General features: G+C 38.8%; 1 protein-coding gene across 2 annotated transcripts in view; it reads left to right on the forward strand.

Moving 5' to 3' along the window:
• LOC104145901 (protein AF-9) overlaps positions 1–20,365 on the forward strand; it is a 138,156-nt gene that overhangs the window by 87,189 nt on the left and 30,602 nt on the right. For both annotated transcript variants that reach the window (XM_068925631.1, XM_009677691.2), the window contains exons 7-11: positions 5,210–5,282; positions 7,394–7,526; positions 7,864–7,963; positions 11,713–11,784; positions 13,340–13,411. In XM_068925631.1, coding sequence (XP_068781732.1) covers positions 5,210–5,282; positions 7,394–7,526; positions 7,864–7,963; positions 11,713–11,784; positions 13,340–13,411 — 450 coding nt within the window. The remainder of the gene's footprint in view (positions 1–5,209; positions 5,283–7,393; positions 7,527–7,863; positions 7,964–11,712; positions 11,785–13,339; positions 13,412–20,365) is intronic.

A 20,365-nucleotide genomic window follows, 5' to 3' on the forward strand; every position in this document is an offset into this window, starting at 1 on the left:
AGCTAGCCCTTGCTGCTCCTTGACAGCTTAGGCCTTTATATAGTGCTTAGTCTTTTATAGCATTGCTTATATATTCAGAACAGAGTTGTCAGTTGTAGTTCTCTGAGTACTTCCATTATTTCATATTCCACCTGTTTCAAGATGAGTACTAAGCTGATGAGGAACATGCTGTGACCATGTATACTTCTAGCTTACTCAAACTTCATTTTATTCAGTATGTCATAGGAATGGAATCCATTCCTGTGATATTCAGCTGCTTTATAAGAGAAATTATTCTTTCCTGCAATCCTTTGTCTTTTTTTACTGTGTACCTTCCCATCTCCTCATCAGTAAGATTTCTTCCGTAAACATATTTTTACAGGCACCAGCCTTCTCTACTATGCAGTCCTGCTTCATCTATTGAGCTTGTTCATTTCATGTATGGAATGAAGCTACCATGTTCTATGGAAGAAATCTTGTAAATGTGTCAGTAGAGACATGCACAGGAGGCTGAATTATGCTCAAGTTAGGTGCAGCCTTTTCTGAACTTATAAGTTAGTGGTGTCTCAAATTAATTTTCTAATTGTAAATCTAAAAATGTGTGTGCATAAAAGGAAAAGGATTTTTTTTTTCAAAAAAGGATATACATTTCAGTGGGAAGGACCCTAGAGAAGGGCAAATCTTTTGTAAATAATTAAACAAAAACATAGTTCTGGCATGTTTGCAAAGTTTAATTTGAAGTTAGGTTTGAACCACCTCAAAATTAAACACAACTTGGAATAGGGGATGTGGGGGTAATGAGGGGGGGCAGATTGAGTACAACCTGAAACCAAAATCAAAATTGGCTTCAGGCTTAATTTAAGTAACATTGGTTTCCTGCATGAATCAAAATATTAAAAAAATGTAATTTTTTCAGCATTTGATGACCTGTTGTGTAGATAATATGTTGATGGATGCATGCCTTAGCATAGTAGTGTCTTACAAACGTTCAGTACTGTTCTCTGATTGTGTGCCTGAAATGATTGTCTCCTAATTTGGGATGTCCCTTGTAGAAACCAATGTGTTTAAAATGTCTACTAGAGATTAATTCTACATCTTGAAAGTGTTTTATTTTGCAAAATATTTCAGGGAGAAAAATGCAGGAGATAATAAGGATAAGTACAGAGGGCCTACTGAAGATATAGATTAGGCTAAATAGCTCAGATTAGGCTAAATAGCTCTAAGAACTCTAAATAAGCCTTCTTCCTATTGCTAAAGCAGTTTGAAGCTGCTGTGAAGGCTAGTAATCTCATAGAACCCAGTTTGATCAGTTGTTTTGGATTTTAGTTTGGCTTATTTTTCCTGAGAAGTCTTTGGGAGTTGGGCGAATGTTGAATTTAGGAGCCCAGACTGTATGCAAATTGATGCTTGGCTAAATAATCTAAAAGTATTTGTTCTGTACTTTCCCTCTCCCTGCCGCTTATCTGTGTACGTGTGCAGGAGCCAGAGATCTAGCTTTCATTCTTTAGCTTGTAATAATTATAACTTTTTAGGTTCCTCTAGTATATTTTGCACACTTCTTACCATTCTTGAAGTCCTGCTTCATCCAGTACAATTGTTCAGACCAAATGGCTACAATGATTGGTTTGTGGTCTCTTCTGGATACAGACTTTTAAATGAAAGATATGTTTCAGGCTCCTTACATTCAGCAGCTATCAGTGTGCACATTCAGCAACTATCAGTGCACACATTCAGCAGCTATCAGTATGAAATTCCACAGTACCTAGATACTTACAGTGTGAGTCTGCGGTGTCACTTCTCCTTTGCTGACTAGGTTTGCTCTATACTCATGAGGCTACGGCAACCCCACAGTGTGGTGGCTCTGGCCATGGTGCACCCGGGGTTCCTAAACTCTTGGGGAGCACCCCAGAGCAAACCCCTCTTCTATGGGCTGCACCATCCTGAGTCCCACGCTTGCCTGTGTGGCGCCTATCAGTGACAAATCTATCTTTGACTTGAATTCCACTCAGTGCTGCCAACTCAACATTTTAACTGTAGATTTGATTCCATGAGACTTCTCTTAACAGTCATGCTTCTTTTTAAGATCCTGTTTCTAGAGTCATGGAATTCTGGAGTTGTGGGATTTTTTTTTTTTAAAATAAATTTCTGAACTCATAGGGAGACTATAACAGACACAAATACTGCAATACATCAAAAAACAAAAGCTGCTGAAAAGCTCTCAGAAGTATTCTTTAAATCGTCTGATTCTGAGGAGGAACTTGCTAAAGATCTCAACCCATGGGATCAATTCCTCTGACTCCTGGGCCGCATATTAATCTTCTAATGAAGCTTGTTCTTTTCGGTATATCATTCCTTTAATATGTGGAAATATGTAGAAATAATACCACTTTCCCTTGTAAGGCTGGACTTACATGCTGGTGGATAGGGTCAATAGCTGTTAAGAGCTGCACAGTATTTTGAAGCAGATGATATTGTTATGTACTGGTATTAGAATAGAGTGTTGATTGAATGCATAATGTCTCTAGAATTTATGTCCCAAGGTCAGGATTGTTTAATTTGTGGATTTTTTTCTTCTTCTCCTAGAGGGACTGTTTATTGGAGGAAATGTGTTAAGTTTACTTAAGCAGCTGGTACAGAGTCATATTACTTGTAAATGAATGTTCCTAAATGCAAATACATACAGATATATAGCTTTTAGAAGACCTGATCTCTATTAAAAGTCATTTAGTGAGAAATATGACCTTAGTTATTGATACAATTAGCTGTCATAATTACTTACAGTCTTGTTTCAGACAAGAATTATCTAACAATGACAGTGAGGTTATTTGTTGAAGTGGATAATAGCAATATGCAGTAGAAGTGCAGTTGCTGAATGAGTTCTACATTAGCTTCTGTAGATACATAAATTGTCATTTTCATTTGACTTCTTTTCTCCAAAATGAATGAATTTGGTGTTTCTTGTCTACATTTTACAGCTCCTTAATTTTAACTTACTGTTTTACATAATTTGTAGTTCCTTAAGCATCATAATTATACCTAAATATTTCCATTTTCCACTCAATCTCCACTCTGCTCTTCCCCCTCCCTCAGAAAACAGTGATCTGTAAGCAACTTTTGTGAGTGGTTAGAAGGCAGGGTTCCTTTTCAGTTCTAGGTTAATTTCTAATGTAGCTGCTTGACAGGACATGTGGTGGTAGAGAATTTGGGTAGGGTACAGTCAGCTTAATTCAGGCTTATGGTATCATGGGAGTCCAAAACTGTATCTTCCCTTGACTATGGCAGACATGGATGCTTGGCACAGGAGATGTGGCTGTTCCATCCTTACCAGGGGTTGTTAGCCAACTTAAGTAAATGAACAGCAAATAGATAGGGTTGCTCTACTAAAACCTTTAGTTCCTACTAAAAAGTAATCTTTTCCCTGTTAATGTTCAATCTTTGTTAAAAGCAGCTCTTTGCCCTGTCCTCCATGTGCTTGCTCACCCTGGATTTCTCAGAAAAGATAAAGCTAAGTTTAATTTCCAGAAACTAACACTTTTCATATTTATGCTAATCTGTATCTCTTGGAATAAGTTTCCAGAGAGGGCAGTTGAAGCAAATCCTGTAAGTGACTTCAAGGTGGCATTAAGAAACCTTTTTAAAAGGATAGAAAGAATGATGATCTGTGTTGCACTGGGAGTTCCTGCAATTTCATTTCTCAGTGATTTTGCTTAAGCAGAGTAAAATTATATCATTTAAATATCAGGAAAGTATTAGACAAACTATATAGATTTTCATTCATGTAGTCCTGTCTCATAATCACTTAATTCTGGGGGAAGTTCTTGATGCTGAGGAGTTCCACTGAAGCCAGTATGCCTGATAACATGAGCAAGACCAGCCCTTTTACATTTTTGGACTAGTGATTCAGTACACCAGAAATTACAAAAGGAAAGTAGTGAAGTTTTATTAGTTAGACATCTCTTCACCTATGTGATTTTTTTGCCAGTCTTAACAATTCTTAAAGTATTAAATCAAATATTCATAGCCTTCTAGTGTTTGATTTGGTTCTGTTGTTGCTTTTTCCTTTTTAATGGAATCTTAATATTTATAATGGAGTCTACATAAGTTACTTTATTAATTTCCACATAAATTGTATTGAAGGGAAAAAAAAACAGTTCATAGCAAGCCACTGAAACCAGTTTTCAGCTGATAATTTTGCTGCAAAAAGCAGAAATGTCCAGAGAAACCAAATGATTTAGAGTAACTTAAGGCAAGAAGATTGATGTCTTTACAGTTTGCATTGACTGTTCTTCATCAGTGCAATCTGTTGTGTCATTTTTAAATAGCTAAAGATATTAATGCTGCTATTCATATGGTTTTGCAAATGTTTATCTCTGTTTGGAGACAGAGTCAAAAAGTCAAATTCCAAAAAGGTCTCATCCTGTAAGCCATTACTATGAGAATACCATTTGGTACTCAGCAAGGGTGAGGGATTTTTTTGTTTGTGTGTGTGTGAAGGAGAATATGTCATTCTGAAGAACAGTTAAAACCAATGAATAGAATCATGATACAGGATTGTAATTCCCTATTAATTGATGTAAACTTTTTATTTAAATAATTCTGTTGTAAATATCTGGTTTTCCACTAATCTGTAGGTTCAGAATAATTTTCAGTTTATAATAATGAAATCCTTTTGGTTCAATCCCTATTAAAATCTGTAGGGCTTTTATAGGAAAGGGAAGTCTGATGAGGAGAAATCCAATAGGAGCAGAAAGGTGTATTTTAAATCTACCACTTGAGACTTCCTTGATTAAAAACAAAACAAAACAAAAAAAACCCCAAAACACTGTTATGGGGTTTTCTGTTTAGCTTGCTCTACTCAGATCTTTCCTTCTTAGAATCTGCTAAATTATGATTTATTAGGGAAAAAGTTTCAACTACAGTCTGACAAGGCCACAATACAGCCTTAGGTCCATTTTATGACACTCAATTAGGCCCACATGCTGTATAGCTCTTCAAACAAGGCATTGATAGGTTCTTGTTATAGCATATTTTAATAAAGCTCTGTATATGATGTGTGGTAGTATGTGTATGTTGCATGCTTACTAATTTGTATAATGCTTGACTCTGACACCTGGAATAATGATTTGAGTGTTGTTCAGTTTATTGATAGCTTGTTTTCTTGTCAAAATGCATGAAACTAACTTTCTTTAGTATTGAGCAAAAGTATTCATTACAGTGTTTTTGTTTCAAGTCTGAACATCCCAGTCCTGCCAGTTCCAGCTCCAGTTCCAGTCTTACACCATCTCAGAACAGCAGACAACAAGGTACCAAAAAGGAAAATAAATTGAGGAGCGTGTGAAATGAAGGGGCCAACAAATAACATGATTGGCATCTCGTTACCACTGTTCCGCTTTATGCATATTTCCTAAGGTGTCTGCAGATTTGATTGTAAGGTGGAAAAAATGAAAGAGGGAAAAATGTGCATATGAGAAAAGGGCATGAAGGCTGTTTGTTTTAGTTTTGAAGCACCAAATAGGTTCCAGTCACTTAAAAGATGCTGGACCTCAAAGAGCTTCAGTTTTTAAGGTTCTTGTTTTGCAGAATGTTAAGCGTGGCACTCTACTGCTGCATGAAATCCCATTCAAGGTAATATGACTCCCTGTGGGAAGTAGAATGATGTGTGTATACGGGTTCCTTTGAAGGATGATCTTAAAGGTTCAATAACCTGGGTTCAGTTTTAGTGATTTCAAAGAGTTGGAAGAAACTTAGCAACTCAAATTTTGAGGTTCATGTTATTGGGAATTTTTGAAAGCATACTGTATTTACTTTTAGAAATATGACAGAGAAGGGAGATCGACTAAGTTTACATTTTATTTTTTTGGCTAATAACCATGGCTTACTCAGGACCTAGTAAAGAAATACCATTTTTTTTCCCCAGAGAGCCTGCCAAAGCAGTTTGTGTGTAAATCAATTGAGAGTCATTCTATATGAGCTGTTAAACAATTTAATTCCTGTTCAGCTTTTCCTTGACTTTGAAAGATTGTACAACTGAAACATTCAAGCTTTTTCTTTTAAAAGTTAATAAAAGAACAATAATAAAGATAATGAAAGAAAGCATAAAAAAGAGCAGTTTTTGACTAATTAAAACGGCATTTGTTTTGTTTTATCCATTTACATTTCCCAAAGATGATCTTGCTTTTAATTTTATGAAAATAGATTAGTACCTCAGGGAGATGACTTGATTTAGAAAAAAAAATCTAAACATAGTGTATGTCTGTCAGACTGCCTTTCTGAAGATGTCTGGTACTGATTTGCCTCTGTTTTCTGACAGTGTTATTCCAGGGTGTTATACCTCTCTTTTTAGATTAAGAAAGCAAAAACAGAGGTGGACTGCTGTTGATGACTGGCTTCAGGCATTTGACTTATAAGTAAAGCTATGCAAAAGACATTCGCACTGAAACCCCATTCTTATTTATGAAAAAATCAGTTGTGATGTGAGCTGCCCATTACTGATCCAAGAGACTTGGACTCCCCACTCTTATCTGTGACCTTTCTGTGGCAGAAAACCCAGTGAATTAACATTTTCTTTGAGCAGACTGGATCCATTCATCCCCCCTGGGGGATAAGACATGTCACAGATTGATAAGACCTGTCACAGATTGTCTTTCAGTTCTGAACCTTCTCAACAATAGGTGGGAGACTCTTCTCCTGTCACAAATATCTGTAAAGTATAAATGGTATATAGTCATCCCCTTTCTTACGGCAATAAGTAGTAGTTACTGCTTCTCTGTTCTGGGAGTTCCCAGTTAATTAAATGCATTTTCCAGTTTGTGCATTTATATATTGTGTGGGATGGAGCACAAGGCATACTGTGGTACATTCACATGGTATATTATGCTCAGGTCAAAACCTGTGTTTTATGCCCTAACTTTTACTTAAACTAAAAGTTACTTCTTAGGGCCTTGACTCACTTGCCTTTGTATTCAAAACCCAGTGCTCCCTCAGGGTCAGGAACATCACAGCAAAAACTTTTGTTTACCCCTTTATGAAGTAGCATTGGGCTAACCTAAGGCTTGTCTAGTCTTTTTGCCCTCAGGGTTTACTCTATTTTCTCCACTTCCTTGCTAAGAACATTTAGTGTTGGGCAACACCTAATTTTCAATCTCTGTACCCCTCTGACCCTTCATGAGATAACATAACTTCTCAAACTCTTAAAACTACACAGTAACTTGTTCAAATTAAATGTTATCAGGGAGCTTAAGATTCACAGTAACAGTAACATGGCTACCAGTAGCAGAGATAAAGACAGTAAAAATTAATGTTTTACTGAGTGTAAAGCACAGAGAATGCTTGACATGAAAATGTTTTACTTCAGCTACATTTCAGAGATCCAATCCTGCAAAGGCTTAGGTGTTTTGTTGCTTCTGTTGTTCAGGTCCCTTGCAGTCTATAATGAAAGATCTGCATTCAGATGATAATCAAGATGAATCAGATGAAGCAGATAAGAATGACAATGACTCTGAGTTGGAAAGACCAGTAAATACACATGAAGGAAGCAAAAGTCACAGGTGAGTGTCTTATGATTGTGAATAGCCTGATGGACAAGGTGCTGTGCTTGGCAGTAATAAGGTGAGATTTAATTTTTTCAAATTAAGATGAGTAGTAAACAGCTAGGCAACTCAAAATCTGTTTCTACAGTATGTATATTCAGTACAGAATAAACCCTTTGGTTTTAGCATGACTTTTCAGTCAAGCACTGGTCCAAGCAACAACTACAGGGTTTAGGAAGATTCTGGTAGAGTAGAAAAGCAGTTTCAGTGTCCTACCTCAAAGTGTGAGCTAGACCTACCCATGTATGCAGTCCTTTGTCTAGCGGTCTAATCTCTTGACTCTGTTTTTCCTTAGGGTTAGTGTAAGTGATGGCAGTGACAGTGACAGCAGTTCAGCTTCGTCACTACTACATTGTGAACCACCACCACCTTTATTAAAAACCAGCAACAACCAGGTAAAGTCAGGATTTATTAATACATGCATGGCATAGGAACGCTTGCTGCTGGGGAGCTGATGTAACCCTCTGAATTCTTTAATGCAATTACTTATTTTGTAAACTGAAGTTAGCGTGCTGTCGTGTCCCCCCCCACACTGTAAAGTACTGTAAAGCAAATGTTTTCACTAGTATTCTAAGGAACATGTCCCTTCTGTGTGTATTAGCTTTGTAAGGTAAACATTATAATCCCACTTTACAGCATCAGTCATACAGTCAGTGCTATTTTTGGTATGTATCTGTAGTAGATGTGATTCAGATTAAAAGGCTCATTCTCAGTCGTTTATTCACCTCTTCCTCCCCCCCCCCCCCCCGCCATCAGTCTTCATCTGGAAAATGGCATTGACCATATTAAATGAGATAATTTTTACTTTATGATTAGAAAGAGTGCTTGTTACAATAATATCTAATTGCTGTATTATTTTTGAGATAGAAAGTAGAATTGTTCTGTTTAACAGAGAAATGAAATAACCTTCAGCCACAAAAGTTAGGGACAATTGAGGATTAGAGTGTGGGCATTACATCACCCCCAGTCACCTAAGCAAGAAACCTCTCTAAATACAGTGGTGTTATTTTCCTAAAAATTTAACATGAAAATACTGTTGTCCTTAAAATAATTAATGTTCATAATGTATACAGAGACATCATTTATTTTAGGGAGTCATAAATGACTTCAGGGAAAATTGGATCACAGACTAAACTGTCATGTAGTTTAGTTTGAGAATAAATGGCTGTTTAGAGTAGTGATTTAGTTAAAATAGCTTCTAGGTGTATTTACAAAAAATTATTGCTTAGATTATGAGTTGAGCCTTACAAATGAGCCCTTCCTATACCTATAGGATAATTACTTCAGTTCTCTGCTTGAAATAATTTACTTTTCATTGTTTTTTTCCAATAATGTACAAGTTTACTGATAATACAAGATAAAAACATCAATAATGTCAATTAATTTCAAATACTTGGTGGGGGGGGACTCTGCACATAAGAGTCTTTATAGAAGCAAGAAGGAGATTCCATGTCCAAAAAAGGTTAATCGGATCCATCAGAAATTTTGTAGGTTTTTCTGAGTTGATCTATACATAAGTTTCAAGTTTTGCAGAGAGATTCTTTTTAGAAAAAAAAACACACAAACTGTAAGGATATAGACAAATGACATTTACTCTTTGGAGATGTGAGGACCATTTACCCTTTTGAGACGTGAGCACAAGCAAAATGAAGCATCAATCTATGGCTTGTTTAATGAAGACATTTACTTCTGCAGACTCAGTGTAATTGCAAGTGTAAGTCTCAATAAACAGCAGCCCACATTTCTCATGTTGCCCTTTTCCACTTCAGTGACCTAACCAAAACTGTGCCTGCACATTTAGACTCTCCAAACAATAGCAATGAGCCAGCTAGATGTGAATGCCTTACATTTTTATAATTGAGGTGAAAATTGGAGATTTGGAGAAGCTTAAATTGTTTTGGTCACAGCCACATTTAAAATCTGTGCTTGCTAGTAGGGTGCTGGCTAGGATGAAGTTTTTGACTGACAAAATCAGACTTGTGGTAGACTAACTCTGTATTTGCCCTTTAGTTCTGTGAATGGACTTAATGTCAATATTTCCGTAAGCTTCCTCTGATTTGGATAGTACCATATCTTCTCTAAACAAGAGTGAGGTGCTAGTTTTCAGTCACACATCAAGAATGTAAGCAAGCAGCTCTTTCAAGTATACTGTGTCCTGGCTAAGGCCCTGTTTGAAAATAATTTTAAATATTAGAGAGAGACATGGCGCTACTGGAGAGAGTCCAGCGGAGGGCTACAAAGATGATCAGGGGACTGGAGCATCTCTCCTATGAAGAAAGGCTGAGGGAGCTGGGCCTGTTCAGCCTGGAGAAGAGAAGATTGAGAGGTGATCTGATCAACGTGTACAAGTATCTGAAGGGGGAGTGTCGAGAGGATGAGGCCAGCCTCTTCTCCGTGGTGCCCAGCAACGGGACAAGAGGCAATGGGCAGAAACTGAACCACAGGAAGTTCCACCTAAACCTGAGAAAAAACTTCTTTGCTGTGAGGGTGACAGAGCACTGGAACAGGTTGCCCAGAGAGGTGGTGGAGTCTCCTTCCCTGGGGAGATTCAAAACCCGCCTGGACGCCATCCTGGGCAATATGCTCTAGGTGACCCTGTTTGAGCAGGCAGGTTGGACTAGATGATCTCCAGAGGTCCCTTCCAACCTCAACGATTCTGTGATTCTGTGATTAGGACAGCTATGTCTTAAATTATCACTCGCATTAAGAGGGTTTTTTTCCCTTCCTTCAAAAACAGGAAAAGCAGTAAAAAGGTACTGAACCCTTGCCTAGAAATGCTTATTTTGTCAAGACAAGATTTTTATCTTCCTCTGCCCCATACTGCAAGAGTCCCAGGGGTGTTAAACCTAAGAATTAGGGGCAGGGCATGGGGTGGAGAAGCATCATGTTTTGCATTCTGGCCATGCATTACTCTTAGCTAAGTAAATGCTTAGGCAAGGTTAGTTCACATCTGCAATCACTTTCTCAGTGCAGGGAAGTAGACACCTGTCTGCGTCTCATGTGTTTTTAGCATGCTAGTCACTCTAGGGAGTGTAATGGTGCTTTCAGTCATTTATATGAGGGGGACTAGAAATTGGGGGAAACTTACAGCAAGCTGTCAGTGGGGCTTTGTGGAAGCCTAGCAGTCTTGTTTTTAACAAGCCTTAATTTCCTTTGACTTCCTTTCTGAGGTTAGTATTCTGTTGTGACTATCCAGGGTAATTTTGGAGGAAATTATGCTATTAATGCCAGTCTTATTTAAATAATATGTAAAACAGAAATCTCTAGCATTTATGACTGTTTATCTTCTCTTGATCTTTTTCAAAAGAACTGGCTGTATTCCAGGTTAGGAATGACTTTGTTTTTTAATCCTACCTCTAGCTTCAAGTGATGTGAGTGTGTATGAGGGGAACCCAAAAGAACAAACAACTCTCCCTTTCCCCTAAACATTCCTTACTAGAGTCCTGAAATTTTCCTATTCAGCATGGTGTTCTGCTGATTGTTTGACATACTCTTTCTCTAGGGATATCTGTGCTTCAGTATTGGATGAAGCATTTCTGGTGTCTAATTTGTACATGTTGTAGTAAATGGCTTGGTATTGCACTGAATGAAAGGTACCATATAAGTGCAAGGCATGTTATTATTTTTGGTTGAGCACCTTTTGCACACTGTTATAAGTAAGTCATGTCATTTGAAAGACTAAACTTAAAATCTCTATCCTTAAAAGGACAGCGCTAAAAAGAACAGGAAAAACAAACTGATCATGTGGCACATCAAAGGGACTGGACTGTGTGGGCTATGCCTCAGCATTGCTTCATATCTTCAAAATTAGACCTCTAATCCTACCAGCATCCAAAGGAAGGACACAAGAAAAAGTGTCAAGGAAGTTTTACAATGATGTAAACTGAATTCCTTTAAGGATTGATAATAGCAGTATTACCTTATTCCAGCAATTTGGTGTTTTCTGTTGTAAGTTGTGTTTTCTGAAAAAATGTGAGTAGGTTCTATAGATGAAAGAATGTGCAAACTCAGTTGTGAGGCTCGAGTGTGGTTTTCTCCAGATGTTATCGTTGAGTTTTTAAGTGACAGCAGGATTTTTCTAATATAATTGTTCATATAGTTCAATGGCACATTTAATGTTTACAGGATTTTCTTTCTTTTCCAGATTCTAGAAGTGAAAAGTCCAATAAAGCAAAATAAATCTGATAAACAAATAAAGAATGGCGATTGTGATAAGGTAAATGTGAATGTGAGAGCAATAAGCTAGTTTAGAAAGTGGTATTGAGTTAATGTATTTTTTACACCCCTAGCTGAAATAGTAGTATTTTTTGTTACAGAAAGAAAACTCAATACATCAGTACATCTTAGCTTCAAGTTTCTTTAAGTACAGAATGCTTTTTAATTTTTCTAACCCCACCTAGTTTGAAAGCACTTTCCCCTCAATACTTTGTGCAAATAACACCAAATGGGTGTCTGCCACGTATTATTTATTTTATTTGTGCTCCACCATAAATTTACATAGTGCTATACAGAACAGATAAGTGCTGATTCTTGTGTAGGAGACTTCACAGTTGAACTGCCAGGCAATCAGTCCATAAAAGAATATTTTCCAGATTTTTTACAAAGGGCTATGCACTAGGAAATGGCAGTGTGATTTAACACACATTAGCTAGAATGATGTTAAAGCAAGAGTTAGCATTTACCACAGAGAAAGGCGATTTTATTTAAAATAGTGTCAGTTGGCCATGGATAAGAATTCTAACATATTGTATGAGTGAACATACTGTAGTTTCCCAGTGTGGACAAGTTCTTCTGAAGGTTTAAATTTTACAAGTTGCAGTAACTTCTTTGTGATACCATGACCCAGGAGACCAAAGTAGCAATATTCACTGCTCCATTGCTAGATTTTCAGTGGCCTAATCCATAGCACTTTTTGGTTCCTTAAGATGAGTGTCATGCTTTTTTATTAAAAAAAAAAAAAGACATTTTTGATGTCTGAGGCTGATAGAGGAAGTTAGTGATTGGATCGAGAGGGGGCACACGTCTCTAGGATAGTTTGATATCCTAGGAATGGTAAAAGTGGACATTACCATTGGAACAATGTTTCTTGATCTCTCTCTCCCTGTAACCCCTTCTTGATGTAGAAACAGGTTCAAAAACCCTGTTTATTTGGGAATGGGAGGATGTTGTTCAAAAGTGCTTGTTTGCCAGTCTCTAGTTTGTAATAGACACATTTCAATATAGTTAGTGTAGAGGGATTTGCTTCTACAGCAAAGGAGTGTTTAATTTCCGGAGGGAGGAAGTGGCTATATTCTGTACTCTTGAAATTCTTTAAAGTATATTTCTATACATCTTACAAATATGCTATGATTTACCTTAAAAAGTTCCTGCCAATTATTCCTCTTCCTCTGTAAGACTTGGTGTATCCTCATTGGTTAATTATGTGTTCTTATTATACTAGAAGATGAGCACAGCTATCTGAAAGTCTTTTGAATCCCTGACAGAATAACTTGCTTACAGTAGCTTAGTACTTTAGCAATACCCTAAGAGTTTCAGTGTTGCTAAGTGTTTTTTAAAAAGAAGCAAATAAAAAAAACAGAGAACTTATAGGAAATTATAGTTGATTTGAATTAAACTGAAGAAAAGCAAGCTATTAAGAATATTTAGCTCAAGTGAGACTTGAAATGAGATTTCGGTTTGTGTTGTTTTTGAAGAAAGTCTGGGGATTTTTAAATATACGGCTATGACTTAATTAACAAGTTGTTTATGGCGGGGGGGGGATTTGTTTCTAGGCATATCTCGATGAACTAGTAGAGCTCCACAGAAGATTAATGACATTGAGAGAGAGACATGTACTGCAGCAGGTGAGGAGCACTTTTGTGCAATATCATAGCATGCTCATTGAAGTCGGGAAGTTGCATTTAATTTACCTCCATTAACCTAAAACTTTATAATCAGACTTAGCCCTCAAGCTTGTGGGATGCATAATATACTGCCTATTAAGACTTTTAGTGCAGCTTAAGGAATTTTTATGCATACTTTGAATTCTGTTACCAAACTAATTGATGAATGTATTTAAAAAAAAAGTCATTTGAACTGATTTTTTCACCAGTTGATTGATATGTTTCTCAACATATTGAATCAGTAATAATGGAAAACATCCCACAGATGTGCCCTTTGATTTGGTAAGAACTTTGAGTCTGTTTTCCTAAATGTGACAAGTGCTTTGTCAAAAGCAGTTTCATATGGTTTCTAAGAGGAACATGGAATTTAAAACAAAGGTCACTGTAGGGAATATTCCAATATATTAATTGAGTCTTCTGAAAGCATAGTGACAGTTGATTACTTCATATTAAATATGGAAATGTTAAAACCAGGAAGGTTTCAAATTCATTGATAACTTATACAATATAAGCATTTTTATTGGGTGACCTTAACATTGTCAGGTACTATAGGATTACAAAAGATGAAACACGCATTATTAGCAAATCAGATTTAACTGTAGCACAGATGGCTTTATTGTGTTTAAACCAATAATGTGTCATTCATAGACACTTTGTAAAGAGAAATTTTTACTGCTTCCAACTGATTGCAATCACTCAATAAATTTCTCAACATTTGGATAAGTGTGTGGAAAAATACTTTGCAAACCTTTAGCATTACTCTGAGTGTTCATAAATTCAGACAATATTGTGAGTAAAGAGCAGAAAACAGTTGAGATCATTGAAAAGGAAGATCTCAGTTAAGAATATTCTTAATTAAAGAGGAACCCTGATGATTTTATCAGTTTTCTTCTGTTATGATATACTCTTGTGCATATTGATAATCATATTTACTTCATATTTAATGTACTATTGTTTCCAGAGTTCATTCACTCTTCAGTATAAATTAATTATTTTCTCACCAAAACACACTTTCAGAATGGTGAAAGAGACAAAGTTTTATCTCCATGGGAAAATTAGTGTGCAGGAGGCTAGAAGATATGAATTAGAATACCCTGTCCACCTTAAACTAACTCATGGAGAGTCCACATGAAGAATGATACAGAAGAGGCCACTGTGAATTCATGCCCTAGCTTTGCCTCCTGGGCACTTACTTCCCCATATAGCCAAGACTTAGCTTTTGAAGGGTTCAACTTGATCCAGCAGAGCATAGGCTCTATACGGCTTGAAGTGTGATTTTTAAAGAAAAAAATATTCAAATTTGTTTCTGCAAAGAGGGAATAAAACAAGAATTTTTTCAGGAAAATAGGATGATTCAAGTGAAAATCATAATCCTCTTATTTCTCTTCTAGTAGTATATTTTGGGAGGAGGAAATACTACCATTGGTAGAAGGATGACAGATTTGGCCATTAAAGCTTCTCCAGTCTGATGTTACCATATGATTAAAATTTGCCTCACAGGAAATTACTGATCTAAGAGAAGCTGTGTGAAGAGAGACAGAACTGAACTGGAAACTTGAAGCATCCTATTCTTAGTAAAGAAAAGGAAGCAATAGTATATTCACATTAATTTTAAACTGAAGGCAGACTTTTTTTTTTGGATCCCAAGTGTACTTCTCAGACAATAGAAAGCACTTGTTCATTGGCCTTTGCCGCATAATTCATGTGAAGAGTATAATTGTGATACTATAATGCATGTCTTCTCATAGCATAGGGTTTAATTAGTTATGTTTATAAAAGTTACTTCTACTAAGTATCAGTGCTGTTTTGCTTCCTGGGAGATTGTTGTTTTTACAAATTCTTTCCCTGAACTTGGAGTGTGCATAGGCAGTTAACACAGCCTCAACGAAAGCTGAATTTATGACAGAGCTTTGCAGGCCAGGACAGAGGTGTAGTACTTCACTGATATAGTTGGTAGCTATATAATATTGTCTACAAAGAACTATTGGAATTGAATTAATTTTAAAGAAGGGCCACGTTACTTACCATTTTTCTGTTAACCAGCTCACACTAAAACATGACTTATAGTGTTGTGGAACATGTAATGCTGTAGTAACAGAACTTGAGTTTTAAAGTCTTTAATTTCTTAATATTATGCAGTTCATTAAGCCATTTGTTTTTGTCAGTTGACAGAAATGTATTCATAATATTGAACGGCTGACTTTCAGAGACTCAGTGCTTCTGTGCATTACAAATAATCTTGGCATTCCATTTTACATATCCTTACTGCTTTGCAGCTATGTAATTGATGTAACATACTCACAATGAACACTGGAATAAAAAGAAACAGTACAAACCTGAGACCATATTCAGAAATGAATGTGAAATTCTTAGGTAAAGAGTTACAAGTGTGTAGCGACAACAGGAACTACAAAGCAGAAGAAATCAGTAGGGATGAAACTGTGGGAAGGGCTGGTGGTTGCTACATGAGAAGAGGGAGTGAAGGCAGAAACATGTGATGGTTGAAAAAAAACCTTAAAGAGTTTTAGATGATAGCAGTATCAAACTGGAATGACACTACAGGTGGTGTATTCCTGAGTGATGTTTGGTACCTGCACTCACAAACTGAAGAGTTTGCAATCTCCTGCATGTGTCAGTCTGCAACACAGGGACTTCAATGAATTTTTAGAGAAGGGAATTGGGGGGAAAAAAAATTAAGGCATCAATCGGTTGTAAGCAAGGATAATGTCAAAACAGTGGCTCTTGAAGTAGTACTTGAGCTGCTGAGGGATGTGAAAAGGAGAGGACAGCTTTTGCAGTCTCAGTTGTTACCAAGTCTATAGACAGTGACAGGTATTCAGCTGAGATGGAAATGAGAAAAATGTAGCTGATGACATGGTTCTTTCCCAGGGGAGGCATTTCTCTGAGACATTTTGTTAAAGGAAGCTGAGATAAATCCACAAGAAGAGGTAGCAGGCAGGAATGATGTAATATTGAATTGCAGGTGTCAGGATACATAGCTAAGTAAATTTGATGTAAAAGTGATATGTATGAATTGGCCAAGAGGGAGAAAGCAGATGAAAATGAGCATCTGACCAAGAAATGAGTCCTGGGAGCATAGGCTGTGCAGCTTTGATGTGGAGATGGGAATACTACCAGACAAAAAATGGTCTAAAATTACATTTAAATAAAATAAAATTTTTAAAAAGTGCAAACCACCCCCCCCTCCAAACATACACGCTGCTTTCACTATAAATAAGTGATTCAGGATTGGATTTTACAATGCTGAGGCAACTTTTTTTTTCCTGTTTTAAAGAGAAATAGCAGTTTAATAGTATCATTTAACTCAAGTGTTAGTGCTCTGTGACCAGTATATTCAAATTTGACTGACTAAAACTGGGCTCTTAAATCTATATTTCAATGCAGAAATAACTGCATATTTCAATGCAGTTAATGTGACCCTAGGAAAAGCAGTGGGAATTCTGGTTCTCTTGTTTTGAGGCATACAGAAGTCATACCTTCAGCTGGTGAAAAATCTCATTAAAGCCAAAGCACTAGGCAGCACGGATATGAGAGAGAAATCATGAATGCATAGCACTGCTAAGAATCATGCTACTCTTATCCACAAGGTGCTTAACATTAGGCAGCAACTGTCTTCTGAAAACTTTCTGCAAGGGGCAGCATGCAAGTTGGTAAACTATCAAATGGCTTAAAAGCCTCCATAAATTGAAAAATGACTTTGTCATTAGTTGCATTTCTGCTCCCTCACATGCACACTCATTTTCTTGTTTAAAGGCAGATAAATAGCTGTTGTACAATGGATAGTGGTGAAACTGAGCTGGAATGACATTATGTGAACAAAGTTATACATTCAGGCAGAAATGCAAAGATTACTCCACCAAGAAAAAAGGGGATGTTTTTGGACTTTGCAGTCTGAGCTCTCAAAATAAAACTTTGTAATGTTGTGTTTTTAATATTATAACTGTCAGACTTCCTGGCAACTAATTTAAACCTTTATTCTTTTCCAAGTATTTCTGAATAGCATAAGGATGTGTGGACTAATAGAACTCATGAATTCTACATTGGTTGGCAGTCAGTCATAAGTTTTTTATTGAGCTGTCTGGGATTATCTAGATACATTTTTGTATAGCTGCTAAAACTTCTGGGGATCATTTCACTATGAATTACCAGGTGCCCTAACATGATGGCTGTATTTCTTGAGGGCAGGTTGAGGGATATATTTAAAATCACAGAATCACAGAATGGTTGAGGTTGGAAAGCACCTCTAGAGATCATCTAGTCCAACCTCCCTGCTCAAGCAGGGTCACCTAGAGCACCTTTCCCAGGACCATGTCCAGATGACTTTCGAATATCTCCAAAGGTGGAGGCTCCACAACCTCTCTGGGCAACCTGTTCCAGGGCTCAGTCACCCTCACAGAAAAGAAGATTTTTCCTCATGTTCAGATGGAACTGCCTGTGTTTCAATTTGTGCCAATTGCCTCTTGTCCTGTTGCTGGGCACCACGGAGAAGAGTCTGGCCCCATCCTCTCGACACCCCCCCCCCTTCAGATACTTGTACACACTGATCAGATCCCCTCTCAGTCTTCTCTTCTCCAGGCTGAACAGGCCCAGCTCTCTCAGCCTCCCCTCATATGACAGATGTCCCAGTGCCTTAATCATCTTAGTGGTCCTTTGCTGGACTCGCTGCAGGAGTGCCATGTCTCTCTTGTCCTGGGGAACCCAGCACTGGACACAGTACTCCAGGTGAGGCCTCACCAGAGCTGAGGAGAGAGGATGAATCACCTCCCTTGACCTGCTGGCAACACTCTGCCTAATGCACCGCAGGATACCATTGACCTTCCTGGCCACAAGGGCACACTGCTGGCTCATGGTCAACTTGTTGTCCACCAGGACTCCCAGGTCCTTCTCTGCAGAGCTACTTTCCAGCAGGTCAACCCCCAGCCTGTACTGCTGCATGGGGTTATTCCTCCCTAGGTGCAGGACCCTGCACTTGCCTTTGTTGAACTTCATGAGGTTCCTCTCTGCCCATCTCTCCAGCCTGTCCAGGTCCCTCTGAATGGCAGCAGAGACCTCTGGTGTCTCAGCCACTCCTCCCAGTTTTGTATCATCAGCAAACTTGCTGAGGAGGCACTCTGTCCCTTCCTCCAGGTTATTGAGGAATACATTGAACAAGACTGGACCCAGGACTGACCCCTGGGGGACACCACTAGCTACAGGCCTCCAACTAGACTCTGCACCACTGACCACAACCCTCTGAGCTCGGCCATCCAGCCAGTTCTCCAGCCACCTCACTGTCTACTCATCAGGGTGGTCAAGCATGATTTCCCTTTGGTGAATCCATGCTGACTACTCCTGATCACCTTCTTGTCCTCCAGATGCTTAGTGATGACCTCCAGGAGGAGCTGCTCCATCACCTTTTCAGGGATGGAGGTGAGGCTGACAGGCCTGTAGTTCCCTGGCTCCTCCTTCTTGCCCTTTTTGAAGACTGGGGTGACACTGGCTTCCTTCCAGTCCTCAGGCACCTCTCCTGATCTCCAGGACCTTTCCAAGATGATGGAGAGTGGCCTAGTGATAACATCCGCCAGCTCCCTCAGCACTCGTGGGTGCATCCCATCAGGGCCCATGGATTTGTGGGTGTCAAGTTTGCCTAAATGATCTCTAACCCGATCCTCCTTTACCAAGGGAGAGTCTTCCTTTCTCCAGCCTTCCTCTCTTGTCCCCAGGGTCCAGGATTCCTGAGGGCTGGCTTTAGCAGTGAAGACTGAAGCAAAGAAGGCATTCAGCAACTCTGCCTTCTCTGTATCCTTCGTCACCAGGGCACCCACCCCATTCAGTAGTGGGCCCACATTTTCCCTAGTCTTCCTTTTGCTATTGATGTATTTGAAGAATCCCTTCTTGTTGTCCTTGACATCCCTTGCCAGATTTAATTCCAAATGGGCCTTAGCCTTCCTCGTCGCATCCCTGCATACTCTGATAATGTCCCTATATTCCTCCCAAGTGGCCTGTCCCCTTTTCCACATTCTGTAGACTTCCTTCTTCTGTTGGAGTGTTGCCAGGAGTTCCTTGCTCATCCATGCAGGTCTCCTGCTCGCTTTTCTTGCGTTCTTACTCAGAGGGATGCACCCATCTTGAGCCTGGAGGAAGTGATGCTTGAATATTAACCCACTCTCCTGGACCCCTCTTCCTTCTAGGGCCCTCCCCCTTGAGATTCCCCTAAGTAGGTCCCTCAAGAGGCCAAAGTCTGCTCTCCTGAGGTCCAGCATTGCAATCCTACTCATTGCCCTGCTGCCTCATTGTAGGATCCTGAACTCCACCATCTCATGGCCACTGCAGCCAAGGCTTCCCCTCACCTTCACATCTCCAGCCAGCCCTTCCTTGTTTGTAAGTATGAGGTCCAGCAGAACACCTCCTCGTTGGCTCCTCCATCACCTGTATCAGGAAGTTGTCATCGATGCTCTCCAGGAACTTCCTGGATTGCTTCTGCCCTGCTGTGTGGTTCCTCCAGCAGATATCAGGGTGGTTCAAGTCCCCCATGAGAACCAGGGCCTGTGATCGTGAGGCTACTTCCAGCTGTCTGTAGGAGGTCTCATCTACTTCCTCTTCCTGATTGGGTGGCCTGTAGCAAACACCCACAGCAGTGTCACCCATGTTAGCCTGCCCATTAATCCTTACCCATAAGCTTTCGACCTGCTCATCATCCTCCCCTAGGCAGAGCTCAATACATTCCAGTTGCTCTCATATAAAGGGCACCTCTACCACCTTGACTTCCTGGTCTGTCCTTCCTAAAGAGCGCGTAGCCATTCATGGCAGCATTCCAGTCATGGGAGCTATCCCACCATGTCTCTGTAGTTGCATTGAGATCGTAGCCCTGTGACCACACACAGATCTCTGATTCTTCTTGTTTATTTCCCATGC

This window comes from Struthio camelus, chromosome W (assembly GCF_040807025.1).
Source record: "Struthio camelus isolate bStrCam1 chromosome W, bStrCam1.hap1, whole genome shotgun sequence".
Classification (NCBI taxonomy): domain Eukaryota; kingdom Metazoa; phylum Chordata; class Aves; order Struthioniformes; family Struthionidae; genus Struthio; species Struthio camelus.